Source organism: Brassica napus, chromosome A3 (genome assembly GCF_020379485.1).
Source record: "Brassica napus cultivar Da-Ae chromosome A3, Da-Ae, whole genome shotgun sequence".
Lineage (NCBI taxonomy): Eukaryota > Viridiplantae > Streptophyta > Magnoliopsida > Brassicales > Brassicaceae > Brassica > Brassica napus.
In genome coordinates, this window is record NC_063436.1 from 27762892 (window position 1) to 27789557 (window position 26666).

Genomic DNA, 26666 nt, shown 5'->3' on the forward strand with positions numbered 1-26666 from the left:
TTGGATTTAGATCACTAACTCGCTTACAACCCAAGTAAACCCAATCTTACTAGTACAATCTTTAGCATAACCCGTAAATATAATTTTGAAGACCAAATCTTAGGGTTGTATTTAGATCTCTTTATTGTTATGTCCCACAACTTGAGACTTAAAAGACAAGATAAAACATCCACATCCAGTGAGAGACTTTTTCTTATTATGTCCCCACTAGTTGAAAATAAAAATAGTAGTGGGAAATAATCAACTTGAGAGTCTGCTAATTAATTAAACAAAATAATCTAAACGTGTTAATTAGGCCTACAAAATCGGATGTTACTTAAGAAGCAAGAATGTTCCTGAGAAATGTTCTACTCTCCATAGTCCATACGCTACGTATTGAGACCAGATTACATGCAGTAATATGGGCACATGTTAATAACAAACGCATGGCATGCGATAAAATCATCCGAGTTACACGCAGTTAGCTTATAGATGTGTTATAAGAAAATAAAGATAGCTGAAAGAGAACTCGGCTAGAATTAATCCGATTTTGAAGGAGCCATGAGAATTACATGTGTTCATTAAACCATGCATTATAAACTCCACAGTATAAATTAACCGACTACTACATAAATAGATATATCGATCTGTGGTCACACAAGAATCATCTCTCCTTAATGGCTATAGTGTAATCAGTTAAAGAGACCAATGAAGATACATCGTGCCATAATCCTGGTGACACTCTTGGCTTTGATCAAGACCGCCGTTTCCCAACTTCAATCGATTGAGCAGTGCAGAGAGGTGTTCGACAGTTTCATGCCGTGCATGGGCTTCGTCGAGGGAATCTTCGAGCAACCTTCTCCACAATGCTGTAGAGGCGTGAGCCACTTGAACAATGTCGTCAAGTTCAAGACTCCAGTTACTACTCTTTCTCTATTTACGTTTTTTTTTTCAGTCTAGAGCCGGTCATAGGCACAGCCAAGTGAATTACTCGTCTTGGAGCCCGAAAATTTTAAGTTAATATATATACACAGATTACCAAATTATTTTAAAATTCTAATATTAAAATTCTTACAAATTGTTTATGGCTCTCGAGATCTCAAGGCCAGTCCTTCTTTTCACCATTAGCTATTAGTAATCTGACGTTATATATTAAGCAGGGATCGAGGAAGAATGAGCAGGGGACTGGACAGTTAGAGAGAGTATGCGAATGCATAGAGATGATGGGAAAATCAGATCATCTTCCTTTTCTGGCATCCGCCATCAACAATCTTCCTCCCCTTTGTTCTCTTTCGCTCAGCTTTCCTATCTCTGTTGGAATGGACTGTTCTCAGTAATTATTATTCTCCTCTCCATAATTTTTAACCTAAAAATGTCATTTGTTACAGTTTTCCTATGTGTAAAGGACTAATATTGGAGTATTTTCTTTTTCGTTACAGGTTTAGAAACATGAAGGAACTCGACGCTGAAAAAGTAAACTAGTTACAAGAAGATATGAATATTGGAAAGGGAAGACTTGTAATAGCTATCTGTGTATGATATATATAATTTAGCTTATTGTATTAGTGACGAGTCTTAAAAAGCAAGCAAATGTTAAGTTCTATAAGCGGTTATAGTATTAATATTATGTGTACTAGATACTTTGCCCGGGCTACGCCCGGGTTTATTCAAATAATGTTGTATTTAATATCAATATTACAATATATTACTTCTATGTTATAAGAATATAAATAGAAATTGAATTTTTTTTTTCGTCATAGAAATTGAATTAGAAATGAGTAAAACTTACAATATATTAACTCTGTGTTGTTCTTCACCTAATAATTGTAAACCGTTAAATCGATCACTATCTGCAAATTTAATGGTTTGGGTTTTATGATTTTTGATAAAATACATTGGAACTTGGAAGTGAGTATTTGCTTTTATGTCTGTTTAACTTGGAACTTTGCTGTTATCATTTGTGGTAGTGTAGAGATTCAGCTATGTGCAAAGTGACCATGCATTTAGTTTGCCCATGTATATGGATCAAGTAAGTATATACAACTTCAGAATCTGTGCGCTTCTATAATGAGTTTCATGAAGGCAACCATAAATCGCAGTGCGTATTAAAGTTTGACTTCAACTAAGGTGGCCGTTTCAAACCTTGATATTTACAAACTCTTTGTATGTTTTTGTGCTAATCTACCCACATTTGTAACTGACCCAACCAGAGATTTTTTTTTCATAACGAAGTTCGATGTGTTGTCAAAGTTAGGGAATGTATGAATTTGCATTCCATGATAAAATAAAGTGTATAAGTGGACATAGAAAATACTAATACTCTTCAATGTTCCCCATAAATTAATAAAAAAAAAAGTAAATGCTAACCTTAGTGGGTGATAGTTTGCAGAAATTTTGAAACAATACGAAAACTCAGAAATTGGAAAAGATAGGATTTTTTGCTCAAAAAAAGAAAAACATAGGAATTTAGAAAAGTGAAAACACATGAAAGCTAAGTGGGGTTGACGGTTTGCTGGACTCCGACCAATCATTCACGGGGGCGTTTGCAAGTCTTCTCTTCCTCAGCCAAGCTTGGAAGTTTTGCTTCATCAACTTACTTGGCATTGCTGAAGGAATCCCCAGTGGCGGTAGCCGATAGTGGTTTCTGGAAGACAAAAATGACGGTTAAGGTTTTATTCCTATTAACGATAAATTTTACAGTGTAACAAAACCGTATATGATCATACCTCCTCCAAAGATAGGGTGGTGCTTTCATTTTGTTTAGTTTAGACAACTCGGTATCAAACACCAAAAATGTGACACTGTCTTTGCCATCTTCAACGGACAGCTCTACACAGAAGCTGCGTAAAATAGCCTCAAGTTGTTATGATCATTAACAATTTGGAGCGTTTTGTTGGACATGGGTGAGTCTTTGACTCCAGTGACATTGGGTGAAACACATCTGTTGCAGCGTAGAGAGGTGCCACACTTTGCAACTTCCGTCTGCAACCGGTGCAAGAGACATAAGACCAGCCATTCTGCTGAAAGACGTTGACAATCCTAGCTTGACAGAGAAAATCTGCTTCCTGGCTCTTTACGACATAAACAGACTTAACACTGGAATAAATTTATTAACACTTGGATATTTTACTTTAAAAGTATGAAAGAGCTCAACTGACATGGTCGTTGGAGTTGGACAGATAGGCATGAAGATCACCAATTGTCACAAGCTCTTTCTTTTTAATTCCCCCCTCCATGGTTTCCACACGTGTGAAAACGATTTCTGCTGCACACTCTCAAGCTAGGTGTTGAACATTTGCGTCACAAACCTCTCTGTGAATGCTTCAATGGCGGGGATGGTGGTGTCAAAGTAGAACTTGGTGGCCGGAGTTGAGTTGAGTTAAGATACAGGTTACCTAAGAAAGACCAATTATGTTTTAGATTAGGTTACAAATGATGGAAACGTATGAAGAAGACTGTATTTTGGGAAGCATATTGAGCATAAATATATATATTCAAGTCATAGTTAGTTGAATATACCAACAAATATTTTTGGATAGACCGTGGTGAGAACCATAACTGACAGAGTTACATCAGTGGAGTTCAAGTGTCCCCTAAAAGCATCATCCCACAAAGACAAATACACCACCACATATCTGTTGAAGGAGTGTGTGAGTTTTAAGAAAAACTAGATTTTGACCCGCGCAGGCGCGCGGGTGTATATTTTGAAAAATATGTTGATATTTGTTTTTCATGTAATTATTAAGATTTGGAAAAATGAATCCGAGGAACATAACCGATACCGATCCAAAGATATAGTACCAAACCCAAACATAAATTGATTAAATATTCTAATTATTCAAAATTTTGTTATTTAGAGAACCGAATCTGATCCGAACCGAAGTATTTGGGTATCCGAATTTATCTAAAAATAGATTTATATACTTATATATATTAATTATTTTTAGATTTAACGTATATAAAACATCAAAAATGATACTTTTAAATTGGTTTAAATAGTTGAAAATATATATAGATAGTCAAAAGTAAATATCTGAAATAGTTAAAGTATACTCAAATCACCAAAAATACTTAAAATAATTATTGATTTCGTATCCAAAATTTTAAATCAAGCCAATTGATATGTTAAGCTTAAGTATTATGACATATGTTATTCAAATTTATACGTAATATATTATTTTATTTATACATTTTGAGAAATTTAAAATATATAATGATTTAAGACTTTAAAAATAATTTAAATTAGTTATCCAAACCCAAACCAAACCCGCAAAGATCCAAATCGAACTCAAACCAAAATTTAGAAACATTCTAATAAGGCTGAAATCTTTGACCCCGAAAACTCAAAATACAAACCGATCAGAACTAAACCCGTATGGGTATCCAAAAGCCCATCCCTAGTCATTATTATATATCGTATTTTATCATCATATAATTAATCGTATTTTATATGTACCATCATATAAGTAATCATATAATTAATAGTATTTTATACATACCATCATATAAATAATTACATATATTATATTTTTAAAACTTAATATGAAATATGAAAACCATAATTTGAGTTGGTATTTCAAATTGGGCTTTGTATTATATTTTTCTTATATATATTGACAATATTTTTTTATAATGGTTATTGAAAAATAGTTTAGTAAAAATCCATTTTTGAATATATGTATATTTTTGAATCAATTTTTGATATAAATCAAATTTGAATTATTATTTTGATTTGAAATATGTATATAAAGTTTAAATTTTGTTTTATGGTTAGTTTAGAAAATTTTTTTTTAGGGAATTAGATTGACCCATTTTGGTATATTTTAAAAGTGGCTAGATAACTTTCAAATTTAAAAAAAAAACATAAGCCCATTACTTTTTTTTTCTTAATACTACTATCCTTGTTTTCAAACAAAAATATATTTTTTTAAAAGACTGCAATCCATGTTTCCAAACACTCCAAATTTTTAAAAGTCCTATTCAAGTCTCCAAACACTCCAATTTTGTACTTGAGTTTTAATAAGATAGATAAAATTGGCAGATAAGTGAAAATGAAACCTACGAAATGGTTGATGAGGGCTTACGGGTCTAGGACGACAACAACGGTGACGTTGTTGAGAGTGGAGCCTTGGACGGCCCATATCTGGCCTGCAACATCTACAAAAAAAAATGTGTAAAAAAGTAGGCGATAACGAAAATTTAGGGGATTTGTTTTTAGTATATTTGTGAAACAAAATAGAAACCAAAACAGGGAAGTTCTAAGTTAATGTTTGCTAAAGATTGGAGGTGGTCAAACTTTCTCAGTATGAAGTTCTAAAGGTTGATGACAGGGGCATCGGCAAGGACTTTAAACCGATGAACTTTAACAATTGGTATACAGATCCAAAGAAAGCGAGCAAGCATATAAAAGCTATGTGCTGACCTTTCTCTAAGTGTTGATATCATTTGGCGTTGATTTATCCACCCTGACTCGCGTACCCAGACTTTCTCATCCTGATCCCATGAACACTCTACAATCGTCTCGGAGTACACGGCAGGGTCTGTATCATCTGTTGCAGTTTCAGAATTATCAGCTAATAGATTCAGGATAAACCCATGAATAACAGAATTATGCGAAGCCATAGATGAGGACCAAGTAGTTAGATGATCAGAGACAAACATGAGGTTTGTTTCTAATATTTACCATATATCAAGAATCTGCAAGGCGAATCATTGACTTGAGAAAGTGGATGTACATACCTTTCCATCTATGAAGAGTAGTAGGGGGCCGGCTGATTGACCAGCAACAACAGCGGAGGAAAAAAAATTGAATATAAGTGTATCATTTGAAGAGGGGATGATGGAAGGGGCGTAGGGAGATGAAGAGATGATACCGAGTAACGTATAGTAAAGGAAGGGAGGGAGGGAGACGCAGAAACGATGGTGAAGAAAGGTGGAAGAAGATGAGCGAGAAGCGTAGCGCCTCGTATTATCCGTCGTGCCTTTTTTTTTTTTTATTCGAACTGGGTAACACAGTCCAACACGATCCAGAGAAGCCCATCAAACACAGCAGAGCCCGTAGAAAGAAAGAGATCTGCTACCCAATTCTTTTGCCAGGGTGGATTAATGAAATGTTCTTATTGGCCAAATATAATTGATGATGTGGACATGCTAGAATCCCTTTATATTTGGCTTTTGGTATAGGATAGATTTTAATCAGCTGGCTTCTACTTTTATAGTTCTTAATATCATTATGATACAGTGACCATTATTATGTACCGAAAAAGAGTAATCAATGTCTGTCCATTAAGCAAGAATTTTTTTCTCAGCGAGTAAATATGTGAGTTGAAAATGATGGCTCAAATTGGTGAATTAATCGCATTATACTTGAGAAGAATATGAAATAATCAAGAAAGAGCGTTTATAAATTACAACTGACCACTAATCTTTGATTATTACTTTTATGTGTGTGATTGGTATACCAATGACGAAAACATTGATTAGACATATCACCAACTCTTTCGCCTCTCGTTTATTTGTGTGATTGATCATAGATCATTATCCTCTTAACGATAAAAATTTTAATAAAATCTTTGGGATATATAATTGGGTTTTGAAAAAATGACCAATTTGAGTTTCCATCACACTACGTATAATATACAAAGAAAACGTTTTAACATATGATTCTATTGTTATTTGCTTGACGAAACAAACCAAATTAAGATTAGGAAAAACTGAAGGGATGTCACTCTAAAGGACGAAGACTTGGAAGGGACGAAGAAGACACTCCAAAGTGAATCTATTGAATTAGCCGACATGAATTTATGGAGAATAAGAAAATGAAACATAAGTAATTGTATGTAGTACTTGGCTGCTACACGTATAAGGAAAACGATATCTTTCATAAAATGATAAAACAAAAATTAACAGTACCGAATCAGACTCTTAACAACATACTTAAAATAATAATTGAAATAATAAACTCTTAGGCTTTGAATGGTGACTGCAGTTTGAGTGGTGTGGGATAAGCGGTTTAACTGCGGTGCGGTTTTAACATTTATAAAAACATATAAATATATGATATATGTAGAGATTTTTGTTACTGTTAACTGCGGTGCGATGCGTGACGGTTGTAAACGTTTGAATCCTTAATAAAGTGTTAAAGCAAGGGGATTAATGAAATATTTATTGTGATAAAATAACATAAAAAAAAAGAGGGAAAAGTCGTGGGAAGAGTACGCGTTGGCATTGGCCGAAACTGTTACTGTCACCGCCAGTTCACGTTTTCTTACATCAAAGTCAAAGACCATTCCTGTCATAAATAAACCCATCTCTCTCTCTCTCTGGTTTTACTTGGATCATCTCAGACGAAGACAAAGGGAGTCAAGGGTGTTTTCAATTTCTAAGAATGGCAGGCAGGGAAATTCTCCATAAGATGAAGGTACTAACTGGCTTATCCTATTTGATCTGATCTGATCTGATCTGGTCTGGTCTATTGTCGGTTACCCTTGATTTGATTCGTTTTAGTTATTCTCTGTCTGCACTTGGAATCAGCTTCTCTGATGTTCTCTCTTTTGGCTAAAGTTATGATTTTTTTAGCTGGTCCATGGAAAATTCATGAGTTCTTTGATTAAATTCGACTCACATGTTAGCCTATTATGAAGATTCTGTGCAAAGATAGTAGTTAAATGTCTGAGCTTTTTGTTTACGATACTCTCCTCTGTTTTGGTTATTATACTGTGCTCTGTTTAAAGGTCTGAGCTTTTTGTTTATGGATGTGAATGTGTCTGCAAGATTCTTACTTTCATGTCTATTTGAACATCTGTGGGATAGAATCTTGGATCCTGTATGATTGCAATACTAACTCTATTGTTTTGCTCTGAATCATTAACCTAAAGGCTGGGATCTGCGGAGCAGCTCCTGACATGGGAAGAGGCAAAAGCAAGATGTGGAAGAACATCACTCACGGTTTCCACTTTATCAAGGGCAAATCAAACCATCCCATGGAGGACTACGTAGTATCCGAATTCAAGAAAGTCGACGGCCACGAACTTGGTTTGTTTGCCATCTTTGATGGTCACTTGGGTCATGATGTTGCCAAGTACTTGCAGACTAATCTCTTTGACAACATTCTTCAAGAGGTAAGTTTAAAAAAAAAAATCTTAACTTGAGGGTAAAAAGGTGAATTAATACTAACTGATGATGATTCCTTTTGATTTATTTCTCAGAAGGAGTTTTGGAGTGACACGGAGAGTGCTATAAGAAGCGCTTACAGATCAACAGACGCAGTGATACTTCAGCAGTCTCTCAAGCTTGGTAAAGGCGGGTCAACGGCTGTAACGGGGATTCTAATCGATGGTCAGAAGCTAGTGGTTGCTAACGTTGGAGACTCGAGGGCGGTGATGTCCAAGAACGGCGTTGCGCATCAGCTCTCGGTTGATCATGAGCCAAGCAAGGAGAGGAAAGATATAGAGAAGCGAGGTGGCTTTGTATCAAACATTCCAGGTAAAAAGAAGCTCTGTCTGTGTATATTATTATTACGTTTCTTGACTAGCTACTAACGTTTCTTGAAGTGTTGCAGGGGATGTTCCACGTGTAGATGGACAGTTGGCGGTTGCGAGAGCGTTTGGAGATAAGAGCTTGAAGATACATCTGAGCTCAGAGCCGGATATTACGCACCAAGCAATTGATGAGCAGACTGAGTTCATCGTTTTCGCGAGTGATGGTATCTGGAAGGCAAGTTTAGTGACTTTGGTATCTTGTGTGTTTGATGTAGGGACCCCAGTTTCTTTCTAACATGGTTAGTAACTGCAGGTAATGTCGAACCAAGAAGCGGTTGATGTGATCAAGAGTGTTAAAGATCCGCAAGCAGCAGCAAAGCACTTGATAGAGGTAGCTATATCTAAGAAGAGCAAAGACGACATCTCCTGTATCGTTGTCAAGTTTCACTAGTCTCTTGTTCTTTTTTTTTTCAGAGAGCTTTTGTTTATAAATTACCATCAAGTTTGCAAGATAGAGATGTATTTTTAAAGTTGTCTGTAAAATCAGTAATGAAATTTCCCAGAATATGTAATATATGTTATGTTAGTAATGTGTTTGTTTCCTCTACAAACCACTAATAATAAGTTATACCATTTCTGATACATTTTGCTATTTTACTCTAAAATAAAGAACTTTTATAATGCAAATGAATTTGGTCCAATGTATTTTCTTATAATAATATTGCTTTTTAATATAGAATAAAAATAGAGATTATTATTTCTTCATCTAAATATAGAAGAATAAATAATAATAAAATTTACAAAAAGAAATAACAATAAATTAGAGTAAAACCGCATATAAATTGTATTATAGAATTAAAATAACAATGAGTTAGAAATGTTTTTGGTAACACTATCGAGTGGAAGCCCAAGTTTGAAGCAGTGGTTTTTAAGTTCCAATCATGTGATCGATGTGCAGACAATGTTAGGATCTTTAGTAGTTGTCCTAATTTTCTGTATCACATTATTCACTTGTATAAATTGGATATTGTAAAAAAAATTTAAGAATCAATGAAATGACGTTAAAATGTTTAGATGGGTCTTCCTCATACTATTAGATTATGATGAGATGTATTTTATGTAATGATATAGGTTTTTGTAATTTTTATAAGCTGTCACGAGATTTATTCGAATTTTCCTTTTAGAAAAAAAAAAATAAACCTTGACGAAGAAGCCAAAAATATATTAAACTGGACAGTATAAGATCTGAACTAAATCGATGTGAACTTATTTAATCAGAACTTACTTGATTAGAAATGTTGGCATCACCTAACACAATTATTTTTCATCCAACATTATCAAGGGTGTTATAATTTTGGCATGTGTCCATGTGCCAAAATATTTTTTTACTCTTTAAAAAAAATCTCTGGAAGATTGACAAAATATATTGAAAATGGTTGGTTGGATGTAACAAGTGTACTTGGTTTTAATTTATGTCTACAACCATAAAAATTATTAATCATTTTTGGTTTACTTTTCAAAGTTAAAACTAAAAAAGTTAAAAAAATGGTAGCAGAAACCTTATTTTCTAAAACATTATTTACTAAGCTGTAAAAAAATTATTGCTGTAAAAATATCTTTTTTATTTTCTTCTTTTTCTCATTTAATTTTTACGATTACATAATATACAACTATATCAAAAAATTATACATAATAAATTCTACAATAACATTTCTACAATCTAATCAATTATCTACATTATAACCTTAGATTCTCAAAAGTCAACATATTCTTGGAGCTTATATGCGTGGTATTTGTTAGTACTTGAATCACATCCTATGATTTAGAGATTTAGATCTATAGACACTATAGTCAATAACTCATTTGTCATGCGAATATAAAGAAGCGTGGTAATTAAAAAAGAATAAACCAAACCAACATTTAAAAAAAAAATCAACTTATAGTGTTTACTTATTTTAGCAATGCTCATCAAATAACAAAATAAAACTAGTTTAAGATCTACATTTACGCGCAACAAACACTGTATATACAAATTATTTTTACATCAATTTTTTTATTTTACGTTTTTATCTGAAATAACAAAATAATAAATATATAGTACATAATTGAAAAACGATTAACTATTACATATACAATTAAATTGACACAAACAATTTATTGACAATCATTTTGTTGTAAATAAATCTAAACAATCATTTTTACTTATTATGTATGGTATATAATTAAATTTAAATGATATTAACATAGTTATATAGTATATTTTCAATATGACTATCTACTAAATGAAATTTTCTAATCATATTGTTTTATGATCATGTGTATTTTTATGGATAATTAGCGGTTGCAACAGCGTTTGGAGATAAGAGTTTAAAAATACATCTGAGCTCAGAACAAGATATCACACACCAGGAAATTGATAAGCAGACTGAGTTTTATTGATTTCGCGCGAGTGATGATATCTGGAAGGCAAGTTTAGTGACTTGGTATATATCTTGTGCTTTGATGTAGTCTCAGTTTCTTCTAACATGGTGGATATTTTAACTGCAGGTAATGTCGAACCAAGAAGCGGTTGATGTGATCAAGAGTGTCAAAAATCCACAAGCAGCAGCAAATCACTTCATAGAAGTAGTTATATCTAAAAAAGCAAAGACGACATTTCGGTTCTAACTAGTAACCGTAAAATGAATAGAAAGAATAGGAAAACATAATGATAGGGAATAAAATAAAAGAAAAATTTGTTCCTCTTTTTATTTGTCAAGGAATAATTATAATCGTTTATTCTTTAAATCTTAAGGAATGTTAAAGAATCATAAGTAACAAATATTCCTTATAAATGGTGTAAATTATAAGGAATGCTAAGGAATTAGCTATATCCAGTCATTCCCTTGATCACCATTTAGATCTTTCATATATCTTTGTCAAGTTCTGCTAGTCTTTTTTTTTCAGAGAACTTTTGTTTATAAATTATTATCACATTTGAAAGATAGATATGTATTTTAAAGTTGTCTGTAAAATCAGTAATGAAATTTCTCAGAATATGTATTATATATTATGTTAGTAATGTGTTTGTTTCATCTACAAACCACTACTTTTCCTACAAAGTCATAATACAAATGAAATTTGGTCCAATGTATTTTCTTATAATAATATTTCTGAAAATATAGAATAACAATATATATTTCTATTTCTTCATCTAAATATAAAAGAATAAATAACAATTTTATTTGAGAAAAAGAACTAACAATAAATTAGGAGTAAGTTGCATCTAATTCTATTATAAAATTAAAATAACAATGAGTTGGAAATGTTTTTAGTAACATAGCGAGTGGAAGGCCAAGTTTGAAGCGGTGGTTTTTAAATTCCAGTCATGTGATGGAATCGATGTGCAGACGATGTGAGTAGTTGTCCTAATATTTTGTATCACATTGTTCACATGTATGAATTGGATATTGTAAACAGTTTTTAAGAATCAATGAAATGACGTTAAAATGTTTATTCGAATCTTTTTTATGAGATCTCTTTTATGCAATGTTTTTAAACCCGACCCGAACATTGAACCGGACGATTTACCGGATCGCTGGGTCATTGGATCGACCGCGGGTGAACTGCGGGTTAATAAATAAATTAATTTTATTATATAATAATATATTAGCTATGAAAATAAATATATAAAAACTAAAATTTAATATTTTTAAATGTTTTTGAAAACATAAAATAATAGTTTGGATATGTATATATTTTATGTTTAAAAAGTATTTATAAAATACTTGACTTTAATTTTTATAATTTATTTTCATTTGACATATAAAATATCAAAAAATAGTTTAGATTATTTAAATTTTTCTGTAACAAAGTAAGAGTTATGACATCTAAAGAAATCAAGATATAAAATTCATAAATATTTAATGTCTAATATGAATAATAAAGTAAACTTCAAATTCAAAATAAACCAAAAGCAAAAGATCATTGTAATAAATTGTCAATATCGGAAATAAACTAACACTAAATCACATCAACTAATGATTTTCTCTACCATCGTTGACTTCATTTTCTTCAAGTGACATAGTGAAATCTTTATCAAAATCTAAAAATCACAAATATAAAACTGAAAAGGGAAAACCTAATTTTTTTTTGTCAGCGTCTAACTTCTTAATTGGAAACTTAGAATATAAAACATAATTTAAAAACTAAAAAAATAACGTAAAAGTTATTTATTGGTTCAACCGGTATTGGGTTCCAAGTGTTAGTGGATTTTTGCGGGTTTTTGTAGGTTTTTAAATATTGAGTTTTTCACAAAATCCAAACTGGATTTTTCTGGGTCATCGGATTTATCGGTTCAACCGCAGGTCCGGATAGGGTTTCAAAACACTGCTTTTATGTAATGATATAGGTTTTTGTTATTTTTAAAGCTGCCACGAGGTTTATTCGAATCTTTTTTTAGAAAATACAAACTATGAGGAAGAAGTCAAAAAAAATATTAAATTGGACACTATACGATTTTACCTTATTCGACGTGAACTTACTTAATCTTCTACTCTATTAAAATAGAGTCTTAATTTATCTACCATAAAAGTTCTCATTTAAGTTTTGGCCTGTTTGAAGTTTGTTAGGAAGCTACTTAATTTATGGACCATAACAAGTTAATTACATTATTATTAGATATATCACACTCTTTTATCTCCTATTAAACCGACTACATCTATTAACCCAGCATCTACTCTATTAAATGTAAACCAATATAACCATACGATTTAGTTTAAATCGTGAATCGTGAACCCAACATCTATTCTATTAAATGTAAACCAATATAACCATAGGATTTAATTTAAATCATGAACCAGTGTTATATACAATTACAATAAACCAACTATGTACTCTATCTACTCTATTAAAATAAAATCATATTTTTATCTACCATACACAAGTCTATGTTAAACCATTCATTAGAAATTTAATTAAACATCCTAAAATTACTTATATATAATATTCTCTTAACAAAAAAATATATATCTAAACAATAACATTTCTAAGAAAAGATATTGTCATTAAGTAATTATCATTTGACTGTTTATCATATTTAATATAGATTATATTTTATATATTTCAGTAACTAATTTGAAATTAAATTGTATAGCCTAATTCTTTTTAAATTATCAAATTAAATTTTTAGATAAAACAAAATAAATAATATTTTATTGGTTGTAACATTTTATGTTTGATATTTTAGTAAAAATAAAAACATTAAACTGAAATATAATATATTAAATAAATAATATTTTAAAATATAAAAAAATGTTTATTCACATAAAAATATTTTGAGAATAAAAATTTCTAAACAAAGAAGCTAATAATTGTTTTTATTAATTCATATAAAACTAATGCTTAAAATTAAACTATTAATATTGATGTTGCATTTTAAATAAATAAACAAAAATACTTCATTAATATATGATTGGTACAATATCATCAAACAAATTTCAACAAATACAAAATTTTAAAATAAAAATTATAAAACTAAAATTGATATTAAATATATTTCTTTATAACATATTTAATATTTTAAAAGTTAATTTAAAAATATAAATATATCTGCACGGATGTGCGGGTTAATATCTAGTTTCTATTAAAAGAGAAATATCATTTTTATCTATAATAAAATAATCATACTAGGTCCATATAATCAATTACATCTATTTGATTATTTATATTAATTTATTAAATATATAATATTTCTAATGTATCTAAATAATTATAAGAATATTAATAATAAATCAATTTTAACTGTAATATTTTATTTTATTTTTAGTTATAACAAAATCTCTTGAGAAAAATATCTAACAAATATGACCAAATTGTTTTAAATATTATTTTTAATAAATGCATTGATTAATTTCGTAATTAGTAATATAATAATAGTAAATTTGATTTTAGTTAAAAACTTTAATAATAAAATTAAATAAAATTTATATACTACTTTATAAATTAAAGTCAATATATCCATACTATTAAATTGAAGTGCATTTTTTTTACATCATCTTGATTTTGCTTAGTATTTACAGATTTTACCACTGATACTTAATTATAATTATATTTAATATATTAATAGCACATATTAATAGTTAATAAACGTTATGTTGTAACATTTTCTATATTCTATACGATGACCAAAAGAGAATATTCGATTGCCATATTATATAAATGGTTACATTAATACAGTTTGTTTCATTAGTCCGACAGATCACCTATGTAATGTCTATTAATATTATCATAATTCATTAATTTGTATGTTACTTATATAGTTACCATATAATAAAACCACACTATACATCGTATAACATATATCATCAAACGTTTCATTCTTTTTGAAACTAAGGTTCTCACCAATACATATTATCATAAACATTCAATTATTTCGTACAAATGGTTTTGAAAACTTGTGTCGAAAAAAAACCCATTAATCTACATGAAACCTTAGTCTATGATAGATAACATGTCATATTTTAAAAGTATCCTGTTTTTTCAAAGATAGTATATAATTTTCATATAATAAAACAAAAACAAAATCCAAAACCCAATAAAAATTGTTAAATTCTATATATCCGCAGATTTTATTGCTATATTATAAAATAAGTAAACAAAAAAAATCAAAATCAACTATTTATGGTATATTTCTGTTTTAGATATCCAAACTAACAGAATCCCTTTTTGAATTAATTTTTATGCTTACAATATTTCTTTTTGTTGTATAACAGATTTTTCTCTTACACTTTTGGAATATTCATGCTATATACGAGTATAAATTATGAAATTTAAAGCATCTAAATAATAACGGGTGAAGTGTTGTAAATATCTAATCTATTAATTTAGGCTCCTATTTTTATCTACTGATAGAAGTTGTCACTTAATTTATTTTTGGACTCTTTCGTAAATGTTTAGATAATATAACATGCTACTTAGAAATGGAACCTACTTACTTAAATTAAACCAACTTCGGCTAATAAAGCTAAACCTACGTTGTGTTGTATTAAACATACGTTTGTTATCTATTGGTACAATAATAATACAAAATTAATTTACTCTTATACTAACTCAGCCCACGAAGAGTTATTATATACTTTTGATGTCCAGTTTATACAGTTGTTTAGATGTTCTACATGGGACTAATGTGAAGATGATCTATATAAAAACTTTAATATAGATAATCAATATATACCATTTTACGATACATACGGAATAAGTTGTATTTTGTGTTTTAATCAATTGTATTTATAGATATTCTGTTTAATATTTTCAATGTGTACATATTATTTATTTGTATAAAGTTTAGTGATTATAAGTAGTTTATATTAAAGTTGAGGACTAAAACGCAGATCACACAAAATTTTAAAGATAAATTTGAAGTTCCTTCTTGGAGCAACTCACTCTCAAACTCTTATTTTGAAGATTATAACTAGAAAACAAACGAAATTCAAATCCATAAGAACCCGAACTATTACTATATTTCTATTTTTTGAACCAAAAACTTATATCCACAATCAAATCATAACCAAAATGAAAATCAAATGCGAACCGCAGCTTATAAAATATCATCAAATTTTAAATTTTATTTTAAAACCATAAATTATAAATATAAATATACATAATCCCGCGCAATCGCGCAGATCATAATCTAGTCAGAACTTATGGCATCACCTAAGACAATTATTTTTCATCCAATTTTATAGTTATGGCATGTGACCATGTGATGCAAATAATGATTTAGTTTATTTTTTATTTCAAGGTTATTTTTTATTTATATATAACCGTTTAAGCTTAAATTTATAGTCATATTTTAATATTAAATAAAATTTGAATTTTATAGCTAAACAAGCTTTTATAGCACGAAAATATAATTTCTAAATTTTAAAACATTTTGATAAACACTTTTATAGCACGGAAAATAGTATTCTCAAATTCTAGTTTTTGGAAAATGACTCTAGAAACATATTTTTAAAAATAAAAAAATAAATAAATCTGGATCTATTAAAGACACATACATAACTTCTGGGTGGAATGTTGAATAGAACATGTTAAAAGGAACATTTATTTTTACACGAATTTTTTTTTGATGAACCTGAAGAACTCAGGTATATTAGGGGTGTCAAAATGGGTCAAATGGGTCAACCCAACCCAAAACCCAAATGGGTTTACTGTTAATGAGTCATAGGTCAACCCAACCCATTTATTAAATAGGTTGGGTTGACCCATGACCCATTAAATTAAAAAGGTTAGATGGGTTAATGGTTGACCCATGGACCCAATATCTTTATAATAAATTATTTTTAAGTTAAGACCAAGTTGATCAAAATGATAAAATGTTTTTTGTGGTTTAGGCGGAAAATAACATTTTTGCGGGAAAGTGAATTTTCCCAGTTTTGGCGGGAAAATGCGTTTTTGCGGTTTTGGCGGGAAAACATGTTTTTACGGTTTTGGCGGGAAAATGCGTTTTTGCGGTTTTGGCGGGAAAATGCATTTTTGCGATTTTGGCGGGAAAATGCGTTTTTGCGGTTTTGGCGGGAAAATGGGGTTTTGCGGTTTTGGCGGGAAAATGGGGGGTTTTGCGGTTTTGGCGGGAAAATGCGTTTTTGCAGTTTTGGCGAGAAAATGAGGTTTTGAGGTTTTGGCGGGAAAATGGGTTTTGCGGTTTTGGCGGGAAAATGGGTTTTTGCGGTTTTGGCGGGAAAATGCGTTTTTGGCGGAAAAATGCATTTTTGCGGTTTTGGCGGGAAAATGCGTTTTTGCGGTTTTGGCGGGAAAATGCGTTTTTGCGGTTTTGGCGGGAAAATGCATTTTTGCGGTTTTGGCGGGAAAATGCGGTTTTGGCGGGAAAATGCGTTTTTGCGGTTTTGGCTGGAAAATGGGATTTTGAGGTTTTGGCGGAAAAATGCGTTTTTGCGGTTTTTGCGGGAAAATACGTTTTTGGCGGGAAAATTGGTTTTTGCGGGAATAAATGATTGGACTTTAGAGAAATTCATGATTTTCCAATTTTATCAAACCTTAGAATTGAGTTTACTCATGGTTTTTTTTTAATTGAAAACAAAATGGGTGAGAGTTGACCCAACCCAATAAACCCATTAACTTGTTAACCCATTAACTTGTTAACCCATTAACTTGTTAACCCATTAACCTGTTAATCCATTAACCTGTTAATCCATTAACCTTTTAACCCATTAACCCATTGGATCAAAAATAAACAGTTCATTTGGGTTAATGGGTCAAATTGGGTTGGGTCAACCCATGGGTCATGACCCATTTTGACACCCCTACGTATATAGTTACCAGTGATCCCGTTTATGATGTCTACCAAGAATATAACATAAACTTCATCAACAAAAAAATTATTTTTGTTGCCGTTTTAGACTTTTGTACATAGATTAAGAATTTTTATATTTATTAAATAAAAACACAATTATCAATACATCTAACCACATTTAAACCAATAAAAAAATAAATTAATATATAAAATTGAATTAAAATTATAAAACAACACTTATTTGAAACAAATATTTTAGTCCACAACGACGACTAATCTGAAACGGAGGGATTATATAAGAGATAAAGAAAGACAATTGTTTTTTTTTCGTATTTCCCTCGTGTATAACAGCGAAGATACCTTTGCTTTATTATACAATATATTGTAGACCAAAGTCATAACTAATTATTAATTGACATGTAATGTTTTTTGTGTGTTGTCCCGATTTCTCTAAAAATATGATAGTCCCATTTTATTTTATTTGCTAAAAATGCATAGGAAACATGGCCAAATAAATGATATTTGCTTTCTATATATATGTAATATTGAACATTTGAACGTCAGTATCATAGTATAACTTCATAAGTTCCTCATTTTATTTGAATTTTTTTCCAAGAAGGTAACGATGGGCCATTAATACACGAACCTGTTCGTTCCTTCATTTGAAACGGATCAAGATGAAGAAGTTGAACGCAAGACCGAGATGCAGATGCTAAACGGTGGTGGTGGTGCTGTCTGGAGGTTCAAAGGAAACAAGGCGGCCAAAGAAGCGGCCAGTGTCTCAATGAAAGGTATCCTTTCAAGGTTATTTGAAAATTGCAGTAGAGACGGTAAAAAAAACATTTTGCCCCTGGGTCACTGTGACCCTATCGTCTACCCTTGCTTCAAGACTTCCGCTGAGGCTGAGGAAGCCGTTGCTGAGTCGTTGCGATCTGGCGCCGCCAACTCCTACGGCCCCGGGGTTGGCATTTTACCGGCCAGGAGGTACTTAAGTAGTCACTAATTGTTCGTTATATTTGATACTATGGAAAAACTAGGTGCACACTTTTAACGGATGTTGAGTCTTGAATCAAATTTCAAACATTCAGTGGCTTGTAAATCAAGTTATCTCGTCAGTGTGGTCGGGTAATAGAGCAAAGAAAACATTACTAACAAAAACATTTTTAAAAAAATATATTAATGCGGTAAAATCTATTAACTAGAAAATAATTTGAACTGTACAAAATTGTAATGATAAAATATCAATAAAGAACGAGGTAAAATGCCATTACTAGTTACAGAAAGAATCTAGGCTTATATACGATTCAAAAGCTTTATGAGATACTGCATTGCATGTTATACATTTTCGAAACCATACATTATCTTTACGGTTATTTGTATACTCCTGTTAAATTAGGGCGGTGGCAAATTATTTGAATTCCGACCTTCCGCATAAATTAAAATCAGACGATATATTTATGACGATCGGATGTTGCCAAGGGATAGAGACCATGATTCAAGTTCTGTCTAGTCCAAAGTCGAATATCTTGCTCTCCTCCCTCGTCTATCCTCTCTACCATAGTTACGCAATACATGACCTAGTCGAGATTCGCAAGTATGAACTACTCCCCGACCAAGACTGGGAGATTGATCTCCAAAGCGTTGAAGCCATTGCAGATCATAATACCGTCGCTATGGTGATATGTAACCCTCACAATCCATGTGGAAATGTCTACACATATCATCATCTAAAGAAGGTGAAAATACGTAACTTTAAGTTAATTTTGTTTTTAACTTCAGTCTTGTTTGTGTTACAATTTGTTGATATATGTTTAGAGGGTCGGCTTACTATGGGAGCCAACACAGGGATCTCCTCGGGTCCAACTCTAAGTCCAATAATTTTAATAATACCACATACTGTATATTATATCAGATTTAGATTTAAATCACACTAGCCTTTGACCCGCCCGACCGGGCGGGTATTTATTTTATGTTTTTATTTTTTAAAATATATTAAATGATATATTTGTAATATTTAAATATAAATTTATATGATAAATTAATCTTTACAATTATAATAAAAATTAAAATTAAAATTTTAGTAAAATATTTTGATATAATTTTTAAATTTCTAATTAAAATAATAAAGAGGTGGGTAATAATTTTTCTAATTCCAAAATCTTAGCATCTCTTAAAAAAAGAAATTAAATTTATAATACATAAAATATATAAATATATTTGCAACTATAAATTCTACTGAAATAAATTTGTTAAAGAAAAATAATTTTACGCTGTTGTTGTTTATTTCTAGAGCTTGACCCATGACCGTATAAATATTTGCTTTCACTTTAATTTTTTTCTTTGTAATATTGGTATGATATATATATATATATTTATATTTGTAAATTAAAATGTATTATATAATTGTTAATATAACATTTTAAAAACATAACAATTTTATTTATTACTTTCAGTAATTATATTTTATGATTTTAATCGTCTATTATATCACAGTGTAACATATAAACAAATCCAATTTATAACAATTGGACTTATATTATGAAAGCATTATACTAATAATATATATGAATAAATTATTTTTATTTTATTTATATGTTATATAAATTGATTATGATGTGTGATTTTTTATTTTATTATTTATTACTAATAAATATTTAATATATTAATACAAAATCTATCAAGAAATCTATTTTCGTTAAGATTTGAATAAGAAAATATATTATTTAAATTAGGAAAAGACATTAAATGTTTAAATCTATTATTTAAATTAAGAAAAGGCAAGCATATTTCAATATAAGTTCAATAAATATTTTAATTGCATTTCAATGTAAATAAATGGTAAAACTAAGAGGTATTTTTTATTTTGTAATTCAATTTTAATAAGACACTTTTAATAATATAGATATTACACAAAATAGTTAACAGATGGTTAGGTGCTTCTTATAGTGTTAAACAAAACAATTAATATATATGAGACATGAAGTAGTTTAACGTGATTCAGTTTCTTCTGCAAATATGCATTCAAGAGATTCTCCTCCATAACTCATGGTTTGTTCTATCAAAAAACACTTTTGTTGGTCGCCTTCTAGTTTTTTTTTTTTCTTCTTCTCTGTGACTATTAGATGCAGATAGATACTATATATATAGACGTGATCAACAGAATATAAAAATAATAAATAGTTAAATATGGTGCTTGATTGTAGGGTTGTTATTGATGGGAATAATTCTTTTTGATAGAACAAATTGATTTCACTAAGGCAGGTTAGTTAGGATTGAATCATGCCTAATATATACGCAAATTATGATGTTGACTTCGCTTAGAATATTCCGATTGTAAAATTTTAAAATTGACTGGACTATCTCCAAAATCTTCGTAATAAGAACATTTAAATACAAGTGAATCACGCCGGATATCTTTAGCAAAACGTAAAAAATAAGTTTAAAATTTTATATCCATATTTTATGTTGTTGTCATAGTGAGTGCATATTGTGGAACATTTTTTCACAATTTGCTAAAAAAAAAATTACAAACACAATATGTTAAATATACGACCACTAAGTGTTTCGTGTATATTTTTTGTTTGGTAAGAAAAAAGAAAAGAAAAATAAAAAAGTATTAGTTATGTGCATCATACTGATGACACTAAAATTTGATACTAATAGCGATTTTATAATGAATTTCTAAAACGTATTGTATAAAGTATATGATTTTTGATGTAATTTTAATGAAGTCCTAAATAGTTCATAATGTGGTTACTATATTATGTAAAAAACCATGTATCCAGTATATATGGGGGAGATGGTTATGAACGATATGGTGGATATATATATATATATATATATATGTATACTTCATTTAGCTATAATGATGACATTAAAAATTGTACGTTATTATACGATGGAGCACAATATGGAAAATATTAAACAGAAATTAATTGTAGGTTCCAATCGGTTGATATCTTAAAAGGAAAAATAGATAATTATGTTAAATCAATATTTATTAATTCAGTGGCATTATGCTGTAATTATTTAGAAAAAATCAGGGTCAAATCTTATTTGTACTCCAGTTTTAATAGATTAGATTTACTTGATTACATATCTTTGCTCAAAACATTAACTGATAATTATTTTTAAAATTTTCAGATTTTTTTATAATAGTTATGAGCTTTAAAATTGCAGAGGAACCCCTAATAATATTGAGCTGTGCTGAGTATAGGTCGCTGAAATGGCGAGGAAGCTAGGGATAATGGTTATTTCTGATGAAATTTTTAAGGAAACTATATATGGGAAGAATCCATTTGTCCCTATGGGGATATTTGCATCGATTGTTCCTGTGGTTACACTCGGTTCCATTTCCAAGGGGTGGCTTGTCCCTGGCTGGCGAATAGGTTGGATGGCGATGAATGACCCAAGTAACGTTTTCAAAACCACCGGGGTAGGGTTTTCAGTTCTTGGATCATCCTTTGATCCGTAGTTAATATATATATCTACATATATCTTCATTTGGACGTTATAGAATAAACGTTTTAGGTATGTGTTAATCTAACATGTAACCATCTCTTTTTGTCAGTAAGGTCGTTGAATCCATCAAGCACCTGCTTAACATAAGTCCAGATCCATCGACAATTCTACAGGTTTGTACCCTGAAATTTGTATTTGAATACACAAGACACAAATGCAATTAGTTAAAAGCCACTTAATAGTAAAATGTAAAAGAACTAATGTGTTGCTCTAATTGATAGTTTGCACTTCCAAATATCTTGGAGAAGACAAAGAAAGACTACTTTGAGAAGAAAAACTTGACATTGAGTCAAAATGTGGACATGATGTTTGATGCCCTCAAGGAGATTCCTTGTCTTGTTTGCCCCAAGAAACCTGAGTCGTGTACTTCCTTAGTGGTACCAATTTTTTCTTTTTATACTCAATTTTTATTTATATTTTTTTTGTTTTCTGTAAAATTGTCAAATACATCTTTATAAGTATATGCAATCTGCCTAATACAATTTCCCTAACCATTTAATCTTGCAAGTTTTTGCGGACAGTTTTTATAACTTTATCTTATTTTTTTGCAACCAAAACATCAGTTTTATTATGAAGGGTACATATACATCACATTACATATCAAAGAAATGCAACTAATACCAATCTAAATTATATATATATATATATATCGCAGACGAAGCTGGACCTATCACTCTTAGAGGACATCACAGACGATGTTGATTTCTGCATGAAGCTTGCCCGAGAGGAGAATCTCGTCCTTTTTTTTTTTTTGTCAAGTATGTGAATTTCATTAAGCAAATAATGACACAGGGAGATACATTTTAGTGCATCTAAGTTGCTAATCAAAGCAAGAGTGTCTTAGGGAGCCACAAAAAAAAGTAAAAAAGACTCACTAGGACAAGAAAGGTTCAATCACAACACAATGGAAGTGATTAAAGCTTAGCTAAACTAACAGTTCCATGGACAACTTTGAAGTTTGCAGTAGACACAGCGAGAGAGATGATGCCGGAACCTACATCAAAACCGCACAGGCCCGAAGAGAACACAGCCGGAGAACAGTCCGAGGGACCGCGGACCGTCCCGAAGGCGACTCGAACCATAGAATAGGCGAAGCAGGGTTGACCTTGCCCTGGTCCGGCCATCACTAGCGGTAGAGTCCACTCCAGACGCTGCAATCTCAAGAAGATGACAAACCGTTATCCCGGTAATCCAAACCCGACGATGAGAAGCACAGGTGGGTAACAAGCAGATACAAGCGGAGGTTTTAGCAGCTCGACTCCGGTCCCATCACGCTAGCAGAGCACAAAAGGTACCAGCTTCAGAACATCAAGAGAGGCAGGATACAGAGGCCTTCTTCCTTCTGAAACTTGAAGAGCGAAGGAACATGAGCTCCCATCAGCAGGCGAGAGAGGAGAAGAGACCCATGAAAGAGAGCTGAGATATCGCAAAGTAACGGCACGAAACTCCGAGCTATCCCGACATCCCCCGATAGATCTGGATCCTAACAAGACGCCATGGTAGTTGTCGAGAAAGTGTACCAGAAAGAAGTCCCCAGCGAAGAGTCTCACCATCGCCTTTTTCATCTCAGAACGAGTCACGAGACAGGGAAGTTCTTACCTTTAGCAATCGTAGGAGGAGACAGAGGAAGACAGAGGAGGCAGTGAACTGACCGGAACGGCGAAGGCAGCGACGCTTATCCATTCCGGCGACCCTCCGTGAGAGATCTGACCCAGATCCGCTCAAGTCAAACCCTAGATCTACTTCCAAGACGACGCCTCCTGCTCAGATCTGACTCTCCACGACCTCGCCATCACTCCAGGGAAGCTGAGGACGCCCTCAGACGCCGGTTTGGTTCGCCGGATCCGGCCGCTATCCGACGAAAACCAGAGTAGATGAAGCAAGGAGGAAGTGGAGAAACTGAATCGTGAGAGGGGAGAGACTGGACACAGTAACGATTGGGGTGGCGACCGACGGGTAGAGACCTCCATCGGCCACCGGAGCTGATGTCAGATACGGTTGTGGCGAGAAGAAAGCGTATGGTGGGGAGAAAAGAAAAGAGAGAATCCACTCTCTCACCTCTCTCTTACTTTTACTTCTACTTTAGAACATTAACCATCGGAGAATCTCGTCCTTTTACCTGGTAAGCATCATAATCTATATTATCTAATATTTTGAAATAAATTTATTGTGATTAATAAAAATATTTGGAGATGTGGGCTGATCTGGAATATTCATGCAGGAGAGGTATTCGGCAAAAATAATTGGGTGAGGATCTCGATTGGAGTCGAGAGATCAATGCTACAAGACGCTTTCGTGAGGCTCAAAAGCTTCTTCACTCGCCATGTCAAAACACAAACTATTTAAGAATTCAGCTTCACTGTTGGAACCTGAGACCCTATATATCTTTCTGTTATTCTTGTATGCTTTTTGTTTATTTTTATTTCGATTATGTTCCAAAACTTTGGATTATTGTGTCTGCTTGCGTATGCATATGCAACCATGGTTGTCCATCTAAGTGTGTTTCAATCATCTTGGATTTAAATATGACTGGAGTTAATCATTCAAAATGTATTAACACATTACACATTCATGAACGTGTTCTGTAATGGTAAATGTGATAAATAAATATCAAATCCTAACACGACACATGGCGTGCTCATGATACCGTAAAGCAGGGGATCACTACTCTCGTCCATCTTGTGATACAGCGAAACTCAATGATCAATATAGATTTCGTATAACTCGATCCAAAGTAAGAATTACAAAGAATCGATCTCACCACGCCAAGAGCTTACTAGTAGAAACAGCTCAATAACGATGATAAGAAAACCTCACAAACTCTCAGAGAAAAGACTCAAGAAAAGTTTACTCCAAAATATCTGATGATCTCCAAATGATTCCTCCTCTCCTCCCTTTATTCTTCTTCTTCTTCGTTTCTGTAACAAACTCCAACCGAATCTTCAACAACTCCAATCTCCACTCTACACGTGTCCCCGTCTTTAGTCTTCTTATTAGTTAACACGTGTCCTCTTCTTTTCCTATATCAAATCCTCCCCAACGAAAGAACCTTGACCTCAAGGTTCAAAAGCAGGGAACTTCTTCTGCAAATCAAAAAGAAACTCCCAAGTAGCTTCTTCTTCTCCCAAATTCATCCATTTGACTAACACTTTTGTCGCAGCTCTACCCTGCCTCTTCACCATTTTCCTCTCCAATATCTTCTCCGGTTGCTTCTGTAAGACGTCTGAGATAACTGTTGGCAAATGATGAGTGGTATGAACATGACCCACCAAAACCTTCAGCTGAGAAACATGGAAGACCGGATGAATTAAAGATGTTGGAGGTAACTCTAGCTTGTAAGCGACTGCTCCACAACGGTCCAGTATCTTATAAGGACCGTAGAACTTCGGTGCCAGCTTGTTATTTGAGCGCATCACAGTTGATTGTTGTCGATAAGGCTGCAGCTTCACATAGACATAGTCCCCAATCTCAAAGCTTCTCTCTGTTCTATGTAAATCCGCATTCTGTTTCATACGATGTTGAGCTCTCAGAAGATGAAACTGTAACAACAAGATCATGTCTTCGCGTTCCTGAAGAGATTTAGCAACAACTTCGACCTTTGATTCCCCCGGAAGGTAAGGTAAATGCAAAGGAGGAGGTCGACCATACACTGCCTCAAATGGCGTTGTCTGTGTAGCTGTGTGAAAAGTCGTATTGTACCAGAACTCAGCCAAAGGCAGCCATTTGCTCCATAAGTGTGGTCTCTCACTCGTCATACAACGTAAGTAACTCTCCAAGCAGCGATTAACCACTTCTGTTTGGCCATCACTCTGAGGATGGTATGCTGATGAGTAATTAAGAGACACGCCGTGTAAAGCAAATAATTCTCTCCAAAAGTCACTGAGAAAGATGGTGTCTCTGTCACTCACAATGGATTGAGGAAATCCATGTAACTTGTAGACTGTATCCAAGAAAGCTTGAGCAACAGAGGCGGCTGTATAAGGATGACTGAGCGCCATAAAGTGAGCAGCCTTACTCAACCTATCAACGACCACAAGGATAACAGTCTTGCCAAAGGAATTAGGAAGTCCATCAATGAAGTCCATTGAGATATCGGCCCAGACAGCAGTCGGTATTGGTAATGGTTGTTCCAATCCCGGTAATGCCACAGTCTCATATTTGCACTGTTGACAGACAGAACAACTTCGTATAAAGCTTTGAATGTCCTTACTCATACCTTTCCAGTAAAAAAGGCTTTTAACCCTTTGATGTGTTGCATCCCTTCCTGAATGTCCACTGCTACTAGACCCATGTAACCACTCCAGTATTTTATTCCTCAATTCAATTACTGCAGGAACCACCAGTTTGCTTTTCCTCCTCAATATGTCCTGCCTCCAAGTAAAATGCTTCTTTGC

The 26666-nt window shown here is 32.3% G+C and overlaps 3 protein-coding genes and 1 long non-coding RNA gene across 7 annotated transcripts; 3 read left to right on the top strand and 1 right to left on the bottom strand.

The window, feature by feature from the left end:
* The first annotated feature begins 608 nt into the window (after positions 1–608).
* LOC106395865 (protein ARABIDOPSIS THALIANA ANTHER 7) lies at positions 609–1693 on the top strand. Its single transcript, XM_013836201.3, has 3 exons — positions 609–897; positions 1140–1312; positions 1419–1693. The coding sequence occupies exons 1-3, from the start codon at positions 688–690 to the stop codon at positions 1459–1461; spliced, it is 426 nt and encodes a 141-aa protein (XP_013691655.1). The 5' UTR covers positions 609–687; the 3' UTR covers positions 1462–1693.
* A 580-nt stretch (positions 1694–2273) lies between these two features.
* Positions 2274–5977, bottom strand: LOC106391701. Of its 3 annotated transcripts, none has more exons than XR_001278607.3 (7): positions 5719–5977; positions 5402–5528; positions 5064–5136; positions 3499–3614; positions 3138–3374; positions 2706–3044; positions 2274–2623 (listed from the first exon to the last, which is right to left on the bottom strand). It is a non-coding gene; the product is annotated as an uncharacterized LOC106391701 (long non-coding RNA). The 3 variants fall into 3 exon arrangements; XR_001278604.3 differs by having other exon boundaries at positions 2706–3050; positions 5719–5975; XR_001278608.3 differs by having other exon boundaries at positions 2706–3050; positions 5042–5136; positions 5719–5975.
* A 1168-nt stretch (positions 5978–7145) lies between these two features.
* Positions 7146–9103, top strand: LOC106441001 (probable protein phosphatase 2C 58). Its single transcript, XM_013882782.3, has 5 exons — positions 7146–7399; positions 7857–8099; positions 8187–8463; positions 8540–8694; positions 8773–9103. The coding sequence occupies exons 1-5, from the start codon at positions 7367–7369 to the stop codon at positions 8908–8910; spliced, it is 846 nt and encodes a 281-aa protein (XP_013738236.1). The 5' UTR covers positions 7146–7366; the 3' UTR covers positions 8911–9103.
* An 8802-nt stretch (positions 9104–17905) lies between these two features.
* Positions 17906–24618, top strand: LOC125590623 (S-alkyl-thiohydroximate lyase SUR1-like). 2 transcript variants are annotated; one of them, XM_048764258.1, is made up of 8 exons: positions 17906–18735; positions 19148–19487; positions 21968–22186; positions 22326–22385; positions 22494–22649; positions 22928–23008; positions 24376–24394; positions 24494–24618. In XM_048764258.1, the coding sequence occupies exons 1-8, from the start codon at positions 18455–18457 to the stop codon at positions 24616–24618; spliced, it is 1281 nt and encodes a 426-aa protein (XP_048620215.1). In that variant the 5' UTR covers positions 17906–18454. The 2 variants fall into 2 exon arrangements, with proteins under 2 accessions (XP_048620215.1, XP_048620212.1); XM_048764255.1 differs by lacking the exon at positions 24376–24394 and having other exon boundaries at positions 22928–23030.
* The last annotated feature ends 2048 nt before the right edge of the window (positions 24619–26666 follow it).

Bases quoted from the DNA above. Each gene is read 5' to 3' on its own strand.
- LOC106395865 (XM_013836201.3), top strand. From the start codon at position 688: ATGAAGATACATCGTGCCATAATCCTGGTGACACTCTTGGCTTTGATC. The intron at 898-1,139 runs GTTACTACTCTT...TATATTAAGCAG, and splicing joins TCGTCAAGTTCAAGACTCCA to GGATCGAGGAAGAATGAGCA. The intron at 1,313-1,418 runs GTAATTATTATT...TTTTCGTTACAG, and splicing joins GTTGGAATGGACTGTTCTCA to GTTTAGAAACATGAAGGAAC.
- LOC125590623 (XM_048764255.1), top strand. From the start codon at position 18,455: ATGCAGATGCTAAACGGTGGTGGTGGTGCTGTCTGGAGGTTCAAAGGA. The intron at 22,187-22,325 runs GTAGGGTTTTCA...TTTGTCAGTAAG, and splicing joins ACGTTTTCAAAACCACCGGG to GTCGTTGAATCCATCAAGCA. The intron at 22,386-22,493 runs GTTTGTACCCTG...TCTAATTGATAG, and splicing joins ATCCATCGACAATTCTACAG to TTTGCACTTCCAAATATCTT.
- LOC106441001 (XM_013882782.3), top strand. From the start codon at position 7,367: ATGGCAGGCAGGGAAATTCTCCATAAGATGAAG. The intron at 7,400-7,856 runs GTACTAACTGGC...ATTAACCTAAAG, and splicing joins AAATTCTCCATAAGATGAAG to GCTGGGATCTGCGGAGCAGC. The intron at 8,695-8,772 runs GCAAGTTTAGTG...TAGTAACTGCAG, and splicing joins CGAGTGATGGTATCTGGAAG to GTAATGTCGAACCAAGAAGC.